At 43.7% G+C, this 14,719-nt stretch overlaps 1 protein-coding gene across 1 annotated transcript; it reads right to left on the reverse strand.

Annotated features, from left to right (window-relative positions):
* Window positions 1–198: 198 nt before the first annotated feature.
* Window positions 199–953, reverse strand: LOC112899475. The gene has a single exon (XM_025967958.1). The coding sequence runs from the start codon at window positions 951–953 to the stop codon at window positions 501–503; it is 453 nt and encodes a 150-aa protein (XP_025823743.1). The 3' UTR covers window positions 199–500.
* Between the last annotated feature and the right edge of the window lie 13,766 nt (window positions 954–14,719).

Raw genomic sequence — 14,719 nt, forward strand, 5'->3', positions numbered from 1 at the left:
CATTCATGCACACAAATTGTTGCTGGGTTTGGTGCCTTCCGCGCCAACGAGAGGCCGTGCAAAGGCCTCAAACAACGTACTTTGGGAAAACTGGATCGAAGACGAACAATAGGGTGCCACAACAAGAATGAAAACGATTGAGAAAGAGAAGACCTTCGCGCTCAAAACTTTTTGTAGTTCAAGATCAACTGTCATTTCTGTTACATGGCTCCCATGTTTATAGGGAGACGAGGAAGCTTACATTTCCACTTAACCACCGCACATGTGATAGACCGTGATGCACCTTCTGTAAAGGATTACATTACATGCAACTTTGTTCTTGACAAGTTGATGTTATTTTTACACGACGCCACAGCATCAAACCAACACATGCATCCAGGATCGATGCACCCACCACACCCATCACCTAGCTACCAACTCTTTCTCACGCATATACATCCAGTCATCCAATCCACCACATGTACAAACACCAACCTGGACATGATTCACCTAACTCTGAATCACATGGCACATGCTGCAGTCGCATGCAAAGGTGACGCCGCCGTGCTCGCTTCCACCTCGGCGGTGGCCGGGGCGCCGCCGGCCGCCGACCGCTTCAGGAACTCGATGCAGTCGTCCACCGCCTCGCTCCGGTACGAGTCCGTGTACGCCACGGACGCCGCTGGGCTCACGCGCGCGGCCGCTCTGGACGGCGTCGCCGTCGCCGACGCCGACGCCGTTGTCGCCGTCCGCCGCAGTGTTCCCGGGGCGCCCTGCTTGGCCGTCGTTGTCGCCGCTGACGCGGCCGACACCATCGCAAGCCGCAGCACGACGTCCCGGACGCGGTCCAGCATGGACACCTGCGTGGCAGCGGCTCCCCGGCGGGATCGCCGGCCGCCGCCGCCGCCGCGCAGCCTCGGGATGCAGGTGACCGTCGCCTCCTTCAGGTTCAGGGGCTCGGCCTGTAGGTTCATGTTGGATGGATCTCTCTCAAATCTGAGCTACCCTCTCTTGCTTTTCTTGGGCTCACTTATTAGCTTTTAGCTCTCTTCTTGATGAAGTTGCCGCTCTGCCGATGAGTTCATGGCCGGGCTTTATATATATGTACAAGGAAGAGAAGAGCCATTTGATTCTTGGCCTGTGGCGCCTGTCAACACTGGATTTTAGCAAGAAAAAAGAAGATATATTGCGATGCTACCCAACTTGCTGATTCACATGTTGCACGCAAAGCAAGGGCAGACCAGGAGTATGTTGCATATCTTTCAGTTGCATGATTGATTGTACAGACAATCAGGCTTGTTCGTATCTGCACCGTACTACAAAAAATTACATGTATTCCCTCAATATCCGGATATACGGATGTCTCTTCTGTAGTGTAAACCATTGGACACAGAATGTGACACCTTTACACACAGAGATGCCACTTCCTACAGATGTAAAATGCATGCAGCCAATTAAAGAAAATGCAAGCCATAAAAACATGAACCAATTGGAGAGGAAACAAGGCCCCCAAATATAGGACATGCATCTTTCTGATGATAGTGATATTACTATCTAATACTAACTAGAACAGAAGGGTATAATAAAGACACGAAACTATATACATAGACTATGGTTAGTAGGTGCCTTTCTAGAAGATCTGGTTCAGTCGACAATCATCCAAAGGAAGATCAAGACCCTACAAGATACTTATACACTAGTGTGCTCATCAATTTGTTAATCTTGAACACATACAGGCTCATGCTGTCTGTGCATAACCATGTGGTAGAAGATGCAAAATCAGTGAGCCACAACAGCCCTATTTGGAGGATCGGATTCCTCACATTCTGCAATTTGACCCCCAATTATCAGGCCGACCACCCAATTAACTAGACCATCAAATGTGTCTCTTTAATAATTTAAACGTTAGCAGATAAGACGAGCTATATCTTCGTCTGATTGTACGTGTTTGGCTCATTAGCCGGTAGTTACAGATTAGATTCCCCAAATCTGAAAAAGCAGGGAAGATTCAGCAAGTAGAAAAATTAAGTTATTCAATTTTGTATTCATTGAAGAAGAGCCCTATGATCATTTTAGGCATCGGAATTTTCAGACCTGTCCAGTTTGCCACCTCTTGTCATATGGCAGTAAACTTTGCCCCCTAAAAAGCACTTCGGTTTTCTGTTTGTTTCAATAAATTAAGAGTTGTGGCGCCCAAATCCTAACCATTCCAATGTGGCTGTTAATTTAAACATCTGTAGATAATACGAGCTATCTTAAGTGGCGGTTCCAGATTAGATACATACCACAGATCTGAAAATTAAAGAAAGGAAGATTCTGCAAGTAGCATAATAATTTGTTTGAAAGGTTTTTTTATTCCCATTAAGGTCTTGTTTGGATATATAATAATTTCAAGGGGTGCAAATTAGTGACCTTTAGGTGCACCTCCAACATTCTTTAGTTCAAATATTTGTACTACTTTTCTAAAATAGAATCTCATTTTGAAGAAGTAGCATAATTATTTAAACTAAAAAGGGTTGGAGGTGTACCTAAGGTTCACCCATTTGCACCCCTAATAATTCCCTCCAATCCGTAGGTACATTGAGATATACAGATTGAGATGGAAATTTAGTTCATTTTCCTCCAATCCATACGTATTGGGAGCAAGGGAATGGTTTTATCCAAACAAAACCTAATGTCTTTTCAGTTAATCCTTCCCCAAGAAAATTGAGGGGGATTTTGACTTGTTGGGGATTTAATCCTTCCCAACTCACTCCAATCCCCTTCAAAATTAACAAACCCTAAAGAAGAGAGCCCAATCATCTCTTCTAGGCTTGTGGTTTTACTATCCATTTTGTAACTACCTCATTAGTGTTGTTTATTGACACTAAAAAGGATCCATTATGGCGTTGATGCTTTCACTTTGTTCATTTTGCAATTGCCCACAAATCTGAGTTTCTCTAATTTCCTTTGTCCAATTCCTACCATATAGAGTTGCACGAGAGTATTTTTTAAAAAAAAATGCCAAAAGTGAAGAACAGAAACCAAATTTCGCTAGAGTTTTGTGTTCTTTTCAATACGAGAAGGTGTCGCACTTCTGGGCAGTGGATTGTGGAGCTTGATTTTGACATGAAAGTAAATATTAAGAGGTCATGAAGGTTTAAGATGAAGTTCTTCTCACCTAAACACAACCCTTAAGCACTTCCAAGTTCCATTATACATGGGACTAAAGCCGGCCGCAGCGAGGCAGGGACCCCTTTTGATGAGGACATCGCTACCAACAATACATCCACACCTACACCAGTATCTACTTTGACAATACCACTTGGTCCTATTACTCGCGTTCGTTCTCGTCGGCTTACCCATCAAGTAAGTTCACCTTTAAGCTCAGGTTCATCATATTTAGATAATGGAGACACGTGCACTCTTGTTTTACTCAGGTACAATGGATTGGATCAAAAGGGAAGAGGCATCGTGCAGGCTGGATTTGGACCGCAGGACAGACACGACTTTTGACAGCCGCCACGACTTCATCCGGACTCCATTTTGGGTGTTCAAGTACTTCTTGGAAAGCTTATCAAATCTAATTTCCAATCCTTCGCTATTTTTATTTTCCTACAGTCCAGAAAAGCCAAAAATAGTAGAATTTTTTTCCCCGCCGCAATCCTATAGACCCTTTTGAGCCTTTACTAGTACTGCTTAGTTAGGGCTTGTTGAGTTTTCGGTTGCATCGGTTGTGTCGAGTTGCTGGTCTTAGTTGTAGTCCTTTAGAGTTTCGAGTTCTTGTCATATTTGGTCACGTACGCTGCCTTTTTAATCGCTGTTTTGGCCAAATTAGAATACACTTTGGCTGTCAAGTTCGACTTGGAATCGGTTAAGCACGTGTTGGCCGAGACCGATTTGAATTCGGGTAGCCTAGTCATCTCTCGGTTGCCGAATCTGAGTGTCTCTTTGTTATCAAGTCCAAATTGGAATCGGTGCCTCTTTGTTATCAAGTCCGAGTTGGAACCGGTGCTGGTTGAGTCTGAGTCCGAACTGTGCATTAGAGGCAATAACACTTCATATATATATCTTTTAATTACCTGTATACCCCTACTCTTTCTGGCAAATGCATGTGTGGTGACTTGCTCACTTGTATTCCTTTGTTCATAGAATCTGTTTTTGAGGTTCCCCTAAAAAAAGAAGATTAGTGAAAAAAAGAAAGAAAAAAAATAGAAAAGAAAAAAAATAAGGGGCTAATTCATTGTGTTTGTTTTTCCCTTCTGTTCGGGGTGGTGCTTTGTGACTTCCTTTGTGTCCAGGCTCACATCTCTAGCACGGTCTAGACTAGGACCAGCATAGTACCATCGTTGAATGATTATTCAGTTTGCTTTTGTGACTAACGTGGTGCTAGTACTTCCTTGTGCCAGCCCACCTACAGCTCCACATATTCGACTATAGCTCAACAGGTCTTGTTGCTGCAGCATCGATACATTTTATTCCATGGTTGCGGACTTGTTGGTTGCCGTCCCCTCCTGGCAGCAAGGTAAGAATTGATAAGAGCTTGTGGAATAGTTTGAGAGTGAGCGCCTTGTAGTAGCCACACCCTATTAGCTGTAGGAATTTTACTACTTCACTTGTTTTTCTTGTTGTGCTTGTTTTTCTCACCATGGCAGGCTCCGAGGAGGAGGATCGTAGCTTGCATCAGTCTCCATGTACCAGGGGCATCATACAACATTTTGAAAGGCAAGTGCAGCGGCACACAGAGGGACTTGATAATGATATGCAGGTGACGAATGACATGATTGGACAATTAGAGGCTACGCAGATTGCCACCAACACCAAGCTTACGGGCCTGGAGACAGCGGTTGGAAAAATTGACAAGAATCTCGCTGCTCTTTTGCGGCGTTTTGATGAGCTCCATGCGAAGACCAGCGAACAGCGTGATGATTGGGCAGATGAATATATTGCTGATATTGAACAAGATGAACAAGACACTCGCCATCGCTAACGGCTACTCACTAATCGTAGAGGTATGTGTGACACCCTAGGTGTCAAAATTATAACACACTAGGGAAAGGAAGGTGTAATGTGTGTAATGTGTGTAATTGAATTGTGTGAAATTGAATGAATGTGTGAAAATAAGGACCTAAGTGTGATTTTTCAAAAAAATAAGTCCTTTTATGCAAAGTGTTTAAATTACAAATGTAACTTCCAATGTTGATTAGGGGCCAAAGTGTAAAAGTGTTAGTCATCAGTACATTACCTAAACTTGCAATTCAGTCCAAAAGTATATGGAATTTACCTAACTAAGGACAAAAACTTTGAAAAGTTTGAATTGAGTCCAAAGTTTTAAATAAAGCTCTATCCTTTGAGTTTTTGAATGTGAACCCTAAATAGAAGTTGTGGGGTTTGAAAAGTTCTACAACTTTATTTTGACCATTTTCTCATTTGAGCTTTAGAACAGTGAGAAAACCTAGCTTTACAGTGAGGTCCCTGAAGTTTTTAAAGCTTACAACTCAGTCCCTGGCACCCCTCCCCCTTCTTCTTCCTCCTCTGCCGCGCGGCAGCGCCGCCGCTGGTTGCCGTTGCCGCACCGCCCGAGGCCAATTACTGCTCCAGCGCCGCTCCACGCGTCGCCCCCGAGCTCGCCCACCGCCTCACCTCCCTCCTGCTGGCTTTCCCCGAGCGTGCCACGCCGCCGCCCGAGCCACCAGCAGATGCTTGCCGTCACCGCCGCAGCTCACCGCCGCTGCAGCTCTACCGGCACCATTTTCTACTCCGGTAGCACCCACGCGTTATCTCCAAGCCAGCCGCCGCTCTAGTTCCTCCCCTCTAGCCTTCTCCCACGCGCTCCACGTCGCCCTGCCTCTGCCGAGCTCTGTCCGGCTGCCGCCACGCCCGTCGTCGGCCGCCAGCAGCAGCTATTGCTCACCGTGCCCTCTCCTGATCTTGAAGCACGCCCCCAGGACGCTCCTCGACTTCTTCTACCCCTTCACACGCCCACTGTTGCCCTCTTCTTCCTCTGCTCGACTACTTCCTAGGACCTCCGCCGCCCGATCGAGCCGCCACCTTGCCGTCGCCATGGCCAACGCTCCAGCAGCCTATAAAACCCTCTCTTTTCTTGCCCGGCACTTCCTGAGCTCACTGTTGTGCTATTACACCACTTCATAAGTGCAGAACAAGATCGTAAGCCTGAAATCCGCCATTGCCGCCCATCCTTCATCCCCGGCGAGCTCTGCTCACCGTGGGCAGCCGCCGTTAGCCTGCCCCTGCTCAAATTGACCCATGAGCAAGCTTCCTCATCACCTACCGATGCTCCCCGAACTTACCCCGATGCCAATTCCCCACTAGATTGCTCTACTGACGCTCACCGTCGCGGTTCTTCTCCGCCGCCGTTCGGCTCACCGTCGATCCGCCGCTCCCGTCGTTCTCCGCCCTCAACAAGCGTACCACCTGAACCACATCACCCTGGTGCAGCTCCTAGACCACACCCCCACCCATCCCCAAGCTCCAGCACGTCGGAACACCGCAGCCGTGATCAAGCTCCACCGTCGCCGCTTCGGGTTGCCGCCGTTCTACCCCCTCCGGTCAACTCCGACTTGCACATCACCCCCCAGCAAGGTTCGCCCTAGTCCCCTGAACCTTCCTAGCCGGTTCCCCCTCGCCGCCGGCGACCGCTGTCGCCGGAATTTGGCCGGCGCATCTCGGCTTCTCTTCCCCGATGAGCCAAGGACCCAATTGTTTTGATTTAATTCTTTCTGAGGGTCTGACTGCAAGATTTCAGTCCCTCCGCTCAATTCAAAATCAGTGATCTTTAGAAATTTGTAGAAATTCATAGGAAATTCAGAAAAAATGTCAAACTAGTTTTGTTTGAATCCTTGAAGTAAATTCTACAACTTTTGTTACTAGAGTTTAATGTGAAACTAAATTATTTTTGAGTTATTTTAAAGTTTAGCAAAAGGGTATCTTATGTGTAACTTTTGCATGCTATCTTTATTGCTTGTAATTTTTGGTGTGTAGCCTGTTTAGAGTATGAGTGAGCTTGTGTGCTTAAACCCTAGCTTAAACTAATTTAAACTTATGCAAATCAAGCTTGAAATGATTTAAATTTATTCAAGCATATTACTAAGGTTTTCTTGCTTAGATCTTTTTATCATGGGATGTTCTATAATTGAGTAGTTCATGATAAATCTTTCAAGAAATTATGGCACTATTTTGTGTAAGGTTTGGATTTAAACTTGAAATTTAAACTTAATTCAAATACCTTAGTGTCTTTTTTCGGAAAATTATGAAATATTCATAGTAAGCTTATCTATTAAAAGTAAGCTTACCCACAAAAATTCAAGGCCATAGCCTTTGTGGATTTCAAAATCAAAAATCAAACTTGTTACCATAAGTTTAATTTACAAGAAATAGATTAGAAACTTTAGAACTCAAATCCTTGCTTTGTGATGCTTTGACTATGGAATTATTGGATTGCAACTTTATCGTGAAATGTAATAAAAACATATACATTCCCATAATTATAATATTTGCATATCATATAGATTCGACAACTCTCGCTGACTGAGACTACCAGCTGATCCCAGAACTAGAAGGGGATAATTATGAAGACCCCAGGAATATCATCGGAGATATAACTGAAGCCCCGAACCCCGATTCGGAAAATTTAGTATTGACATCTCTGACCTCAGCCCCACCAGCGAAGGCAAGCCCCGGACATAAACCGCTATTTTACTACACTGCAATTTATATATCTATATATATATATATCAACCTATGCATTTAAGTTTCCAGGAATTGTATTGAAACCCTAGCTGCATATTCCTAGAAACCTATGTATTGAATACCAGAACCAAAGTCTGACTAGCTGCTAAGCTAATAGGATCGGTAGAAGTCGAGTGATTCCCTGTCACTCGTGAGCTTTATAGGAGTTGCAATGTTTATATACCTGCAACCACTATAAGGATAACGTACGGGGTTGTGATTATGATTCATGACCTTGGTAAAAACCCCAATGTGTTGATGAAAATTTGATAAGGTCATAGTGTGTGGTAGTGGTGGTTAAGCGTTTGAAAGTACTAGCCACATGCCGTGAAATATGGTAAGCGGTAAGCCTAGTAACCAATCGGCCCGAGGAGTGGACGTACCCCCCACCACTCGTAATTTATTTTTTCACACGCACCGACGTGCGGGAGTACGTTCCACACAGCGGACAGGAGTACGGTCATGTAGCCGCGCTATAGACGTACGTCCTGCACATTGGATGTGCGTATGGTCCTACAGTCGCTTGTGGTGACACTGATCCACGAGTCGGAATGAAAGGTAAACGGTTTCTTCGGAACGATCATTGGATGTTCCAAGCGTGTGAGTTAGGTTTACCCTTGCAAGGTTGTGAAATTCGATTCAGAATCGTCCATTTCTCGCGGAGATTGAGACTGCTTGATCCCTTTGCCACATAGAGTAATAAGAGCAACTTGATGATGATTAAAGATGATGTTTGTTTAAAAAATTTTACCATGCTTGAATAGTTATAGTTGCTTACCTAGAATGGATAATCAACTAGAACCTGAAAGCTAAAATTTGAAATTAAGGATCTACCCTTTGTTGCTTTTCAGCTGAAAACTATACCCAAGACCAGTAAAAGCCTTCATAGTCTAGTTACATGGCTAAGTATACCATGAAACGGGTAAGCCTTGCTGAGTATTAGCATACTCAGCCTTGCATTGTGACTTTTGTTCCAGGTAATCCCCCTGAGGACTCTACTCTGCCCATGCCATGGCCCTATGCTCTTCCCGATGGTTAGTCCGTGGAGTGGGATCCGTCCTCGGCCAACACAGGTCCCTCCGAGGGATATTGAGCATGGGCTTAGCTCAAACATCCGTTGTGCGACGTCTGTAGTGTCGCGTTTGTTTTCCACTGCAGATACTATAACTTTGAACAGTCTTGTATAAATTCAAACTAGTTAGGTTTTTATACTATGGTTGCATACCATGTAATATTATGTCTGTGATGTAAAAATGGGTGGCATTTGTATCTCTGAACTCGTCTTCGTGCGAGGTACCTTGTTTTGATCCTGAGTTAGATGGTTTTATCGGGACTTTACCCGACAGACCACGGGGTTACACCGTTTGAAGTGCGGTTGAGTTCCTGCTGCCTTCCAAGAAAGGATCAGCGTACTTGAGCCGGTGTAATTCAGGTTGGTTCTGCCACAGTATGGGTGGTTTTCGCCGACGTGAGGTACACAACAATGATGATGCTTCCAGCAAGATTAAATTTAAGATACCTCCTTTTGATGGTACATATGACCCTGATGCATACATTACTTGGGAAATTGTTGTTGATCAAAAGTTTGCATGCCATGATTTTCCTGAGAATGCACGTGTTAGGGCTGCTACTAGTGAGTTCACTTATTTTGCTTCGGTTTGGTGGATAGAACATGGCAAGAAAAATACTGATGACATGCCACAAAGTTAGGATGCTTTGAAGCGGGTCATGCGGGCTAGATTTATTCCTTCTTACTATGCACGTGATCTGTTACATAAGTTATAACAATTGAGACAGGGCACTAAAAGTGTAGAAGAATATTATCAGGAATTGCAAATGGGTATGCTACGTTGTAATTTAGTGGAGGGTGAGGAACCTGCTATGGCTAGATTTTTGGGAGGGTTAAATCGAGAAATTCAGGACATTCTTGCGTATAAAGATTATACTAACGTAATCTGTTTGTTCCATCTTACTTGTAAAGCTGAAAGGGAGGTGCAGGGACGACGTGCTAGTACGAGACCTAATGTTTCTGCAGGTAAATCTACATCATGGCAGCCACGCACGAATACTTCTATGGGCGGACGTGCACATGTACCAACTCCTTCACCGAGTCGTGCAGCAGCACCTTCTCCATCCAGCGACAAGCCACGTGCTCCTCCCACCACTTCAGCAACCAAGACTGTCCAGAAGCTAGCAGCTAGTGCTTCCTCAGTTGCATCCACGGGTAGAATAAGAGATGTCCAGTGTCATCGTTGTAAGGGCTTTGGGCACGTGCAGCGTGACTATTCTAGCAAGCGTGTTTTGGTGGTCAAAGATGATGGTGCGTATTCCTCCGCTAGTGATTTTGATGAGGATACACTTGCTTTGTTTGCTGTTGACCATGCAGGTAACGAGGAAACACCAGAAGAAGATATTGATGCAGGTGCTGCCGAACACTACGAGAGTCTCATTGTGCAGCGTGTGCTTAGTGCACAAATAGAGAAGGCAGAGCAAAATCAGCGACACACGCTGTTCCAAACCAATGCACAAATAGAGAAGGCAGAGCAAAATCAGCGACACACGCTGTTCCAAACCAAGTGTGTCATTAAAGAGCGTTCCTGTCGTATGATTATTGATGGAGGTGGCTGCAACAATTTGGCTAGCAGCGACATGGTGGAGAAGCTTGCACTCACCACCAAACTACACCCACATCCGTATCACATTCAATGGCTAAACAACAGTGGTAAGGCTAAGGTAACGAGGCTGGTGCGCATTAACTTTGCAATCGGATCATATCATGATGTTGTTGAGTACGATGTTGTACCTATGCAAGCTTGCCATATTTTGCTCGGTAGAACTTGGCAATTTGATATGGATTGTGTGCATCATGGTAGATCAAATCAGTTTTCGCTCTTGCACCATGATAAGAGAATTGTGCTGCTTCCTATGTCTCCTGAAGCTATTGTGCGTGATGATATTGCTAGAGCTGCCAAAGCTAAAAGTGAGAATAATAAAATTGTCAAGTTGGTTGCTAATAAGCAAGATGAGATACGATTGAAAGGAACTTGCTTGCTGGCTACTAAATCTGATATTAATGACTTGATTGCTACCACTTCTGTTGTCTATGCTTTGGTGTGCAAAGATGCTTTGATTTCCATTCACAATATGCAGCACTCCTTGCCCCCTACTGTCGCTAATATTTTGCAGGAGTATTCTGATGTGTTTTCAAGTGAAATACCAACGGGGCTGCCACCAATATGAGGGATTGAGCACCAAATTGATCTAATTCTAGGTGCATCGTTGCCCAACCGTGCGCCGTACAGGACCAATCCGGAAGAAACGAAAGAGATTCAACGACAAGTGCAAGAACTACTCGACAAAGGTTATGTACGTGAGTCCCTTAGTCCTTGTGCTGTTTCGGTTATTTTAGTCCCCAAGAAAGATGGAAGGTGGTGGTGTGTCGATTGTAGAGCTATTAATAATATCACAATTCGATATCGATATCCTATTCCACGTTTGGATGATATGCTTGATGAATTGAGTGGTGCTGTTGTGTTTAGCAAAGTTGATTTGCGTAGTGGGTACCACCAGATTCGCATGAAATTGGGGGATGAATGGAAAACTGCTTTCAAAACTAAGTTCGGGTTATATGTGTGGCTAGTCATGTCTTTTGGGTTAACTAATGCACCTCGTACCTTCATGTGATTAATGAACGAGGTTCTGCGTGCTTTCATTGGAAAATAATTTGTTGTCTACTTTGATGATATATTGATTTACAACAAATCCATGGAGGCACATCTTGATCATTTATGTGCTATTTTTCATGCTTTACGTGATGCACGTTTATTTGGTAATCTTAAGAAGTGCGTATTTTGCACAGATCGAGTATCTTTTCTTGGCTATATTGTTACTCCACAAGAAATTGAAGTTGATCAAGCCAAGATGGAAGCTATTCAGGGATGGCCTGTACCAAATACCATCACACAGGTGCGGAGTTTTCTAGGACTTGCTGGATTCTATCATCGCTTCGTGAAGGATTTCAGCACCAGTGCGGCACTGTTGAATGCGCTTACGAGGAAGGGGGTGCCTTTTTCTTGGGGCACTACACAAGAGAATGCGTTCACCATATTGAAAGATAAGTTGACACATGCACCTCTCCTCCAACTTCCTGATTTTAATAAGACCTTTGAGATTGAATATGATGCCAGTGGAATTGGTTTGGGTGGTGTTTTGTTACAAGATGGTAAACCTGTTGCATATTTTAGTGAGAAATTAAGCGAACCGGTTCTAAATTATTCTACTTATGATAAGGAATTGTATGCTCTTGTGCGCACATTAGAAATATGGCAGCATTATTTGTCGCCCAAAGAGTTTGTTATATATTCTGATCATGAATCTTTGAAACATATTCGTAGTTAAGGAAAACTGAACCGTACACATGCTAAGTGGGTTGAATTTATTGAATCTTTTCCTTATGTCATCAAACACAAGAAAGGGAAAGAGAACGTCATTGCTGATGCTTTGTCTAGGTGATATACTTTGTTGACACAACTTGATGCTGATTTTAAGGATGTGTTGCTGCATTGTAAGGATGGAAAAGCATGGAACAAATTCATTGTCAATGATGGGTTTATGTTTCGAGCTAACAAGCTATGCATTCCAGCTACCTCCGTTCGTTTGTTGTTGTTACAGGAAGCGCATGGAGGTGGCTTGATGGGGCATTTTGGAGCAAAGAAGACAGAGGATGTACTTGCTGGTCATTTATTTTGGCCAAAAATGAGAAGAGATGTGGAGCGATTTGTTGCACGTTGCACTACATGTCAAAAAGCTAAGTCACGTTTAAATCCGCATGGTTTGTATATGCCTTTACCAGTTCCTAGTGCTTCTTGGGAGGATATTTCTATGGATTTTATATTGGGATTGCCTCAAACTAGGAAGGGACATGATAGCGTTTTTGTGGTTGTGGATAGATTTTCTAAGATGGCACACTTTATACCATATCATAAAACTGATGATGCTACACATGTTGCTGATTTGTTCTTTCGAGAAATTGTTCGTTTGCATGGTGTGCCAAACACAATTATTTCTGATCGTGATACCAAATTTCTTAGCCACTTTTGGAGAACTTTATGGGCACAATTGGGAACTAAGCTTCTATTTTCTACCACTTTTCATCCCCAAACTGATGGTCAAACTGAAGTGGTTAATCGAACCTTGTCTACAATGTTAAGGGCTATTTTAAAGAAGAATATTAAGTTGTGGGAAGAATATTTGCCTCATGTTGAGTTTGCTTATAATCGTTCCATGCATTCTATTATAAAGATGTGCCCCTTTGAGATTGTTTATGGTTTGATACCTCGTGCTCCTATTGATTTAATGCCTTTGCACAATTTTCTGAAAAATTAAACTTTGATGCTAAGCAACGTGCTAAACTGATGTTAAAACTGCATGAAACAACTAAAGAATACATAGAGCGCATAAATTCTAAGTATAAGCTTGCTGGTGATAAAGGTAGAAAGCAATTGATTTTTGAACCTGGTGAATTGGTTTGGTTGCACTTGAGAAAGGATAGGTTTCCTACTTTGCGAAAGTCTAAATTGATGCCTCGGGCTGATGGACCGTTTAAAGTGCTAGAGCAAATTAATGATAATGCATATAAGCTAGACCTGCCTGTAGATTTTGGGTTAGTCCCACATTTAACATTGCAGATTTAAAGCCATATTTGGGAGAGGACGATGAGCTTGAGTCGAGGACAACTCAAATGCAAGAAGGGAAGGATGATGAGGAATCGCCACCAACAATACATCCACACCTACACCAGTATCTACTTCGACAACACCACTTGGTCCTATTACTCGCGCTCGTGCTCGTCGGCTTACCCATCAAGTAAGTTCACTCTTAAGCTCAGGTTTATCATATTTAGACAATGGAGATATGTGCACTCTTGTTTTACTCAGGAACAATGGATTGGATCAAAAGGAAAGAGGCATCGCGCAGGCTGGATTCGGACTGCAGAACAGACATGACTTGTGACAGCCATCACGACTTCATCCGGACTCCATTTTGGGTGTTCAAGTACTTTTTGGAATGCTTATCAAATCTAATTTCCAAAGGATCCAAAATAACCTCCATATCTGTTCGGAGTCAACCACAATCATTGATTTACTGCAGAGTCCTTTTTAGTCACAGTGCTGCGTCACCCTATTTTGGCCAATGGGCCATGTATCAAGTTGAGCGCAATTCGGACGCGTCCTAGGGTTGAAACACAACCCCAGCACCCTTGTGGTCATTCTCCCTCTTCTTTATAACTTTTAGCTGCCGCTAAGAACACTGGGGTTTGGTTAGATGCAAGTTTAGCTTTTGCTACTCCTTGTAGACGCGCGTGCTGATCCAGCCGCCTGTCCACTTGTTTTCAGAACCCCACCATAATTGAGATTCAGTTTGAGACCTTCAATTACATCTCATATTTTCAGTACTTGTTCTACTTGTTCTTGCTAGTTCTTCGATTGTTTGTAGGACGAGTGCCCTAGTGGCCGGGTGTCGCGCTCCACAAGATCGTGGCAACCATAGGAGGTGGTGTATCGGTTGCTAAGACGCAGCATCCTTGGAAGGCTGTAGTCGGGCCGTAAACGTCATCTCCTCCATCAATTGAGTTATCCCATGCCTCTCATCGAAAGATCAGGAACAAACCCTAACCGGGACTAAAGGTTCTTTTTTAATTATTTTTTTGTGTTCCTTTCCATTCATTTCTTTTTTATTTCAATTATATTTTCATATTTGAAATTATGTAGTATTTTATAGTATTACAATACATTCCTACACGCGCTTGTTCGAGCTGAGTATGAAATCCACTGATATATATTATCGGTGTTTTACCGCCAAGCCCACCGAGGGATACCCCCGAGGTGGTGAGTTGTAGGTAGGGTGTCGCTGAGGTCAGGAACTCGAAGGTGCAAGAAATATAAAGTTTAGACAGGTTCGGGCCACTCAGAGTGTAATACCCTATGTCATGTGTGGTGGTCTTAGATGTTGA

Source organism: Panicum hallii, chromosome 7 (assembly GCF_002211085.1).
Source record: "Panicum hallii strain FIL2 chromosome 7, PHallii_v3.1, whole genome shotgun sequence".
In the NCBI taxonomy this organism is placed as follows: domain Eukaryota; kingdom Viridiplantae; phylum Streptophyta; class Magnoliopsida; order Poales; family Poaceae; genus Panicum; species Panicum hallii.

What these genes read in the sequence shown, in the direction of transcription:
- LOC112899475 (XM_025967958.1), bottom strand. Translation starts at nt 953, where the DNA reads ATGAACCTACAGGCCGAGCCCCTGAACCTGAAGGAGGCGACGGTCACC.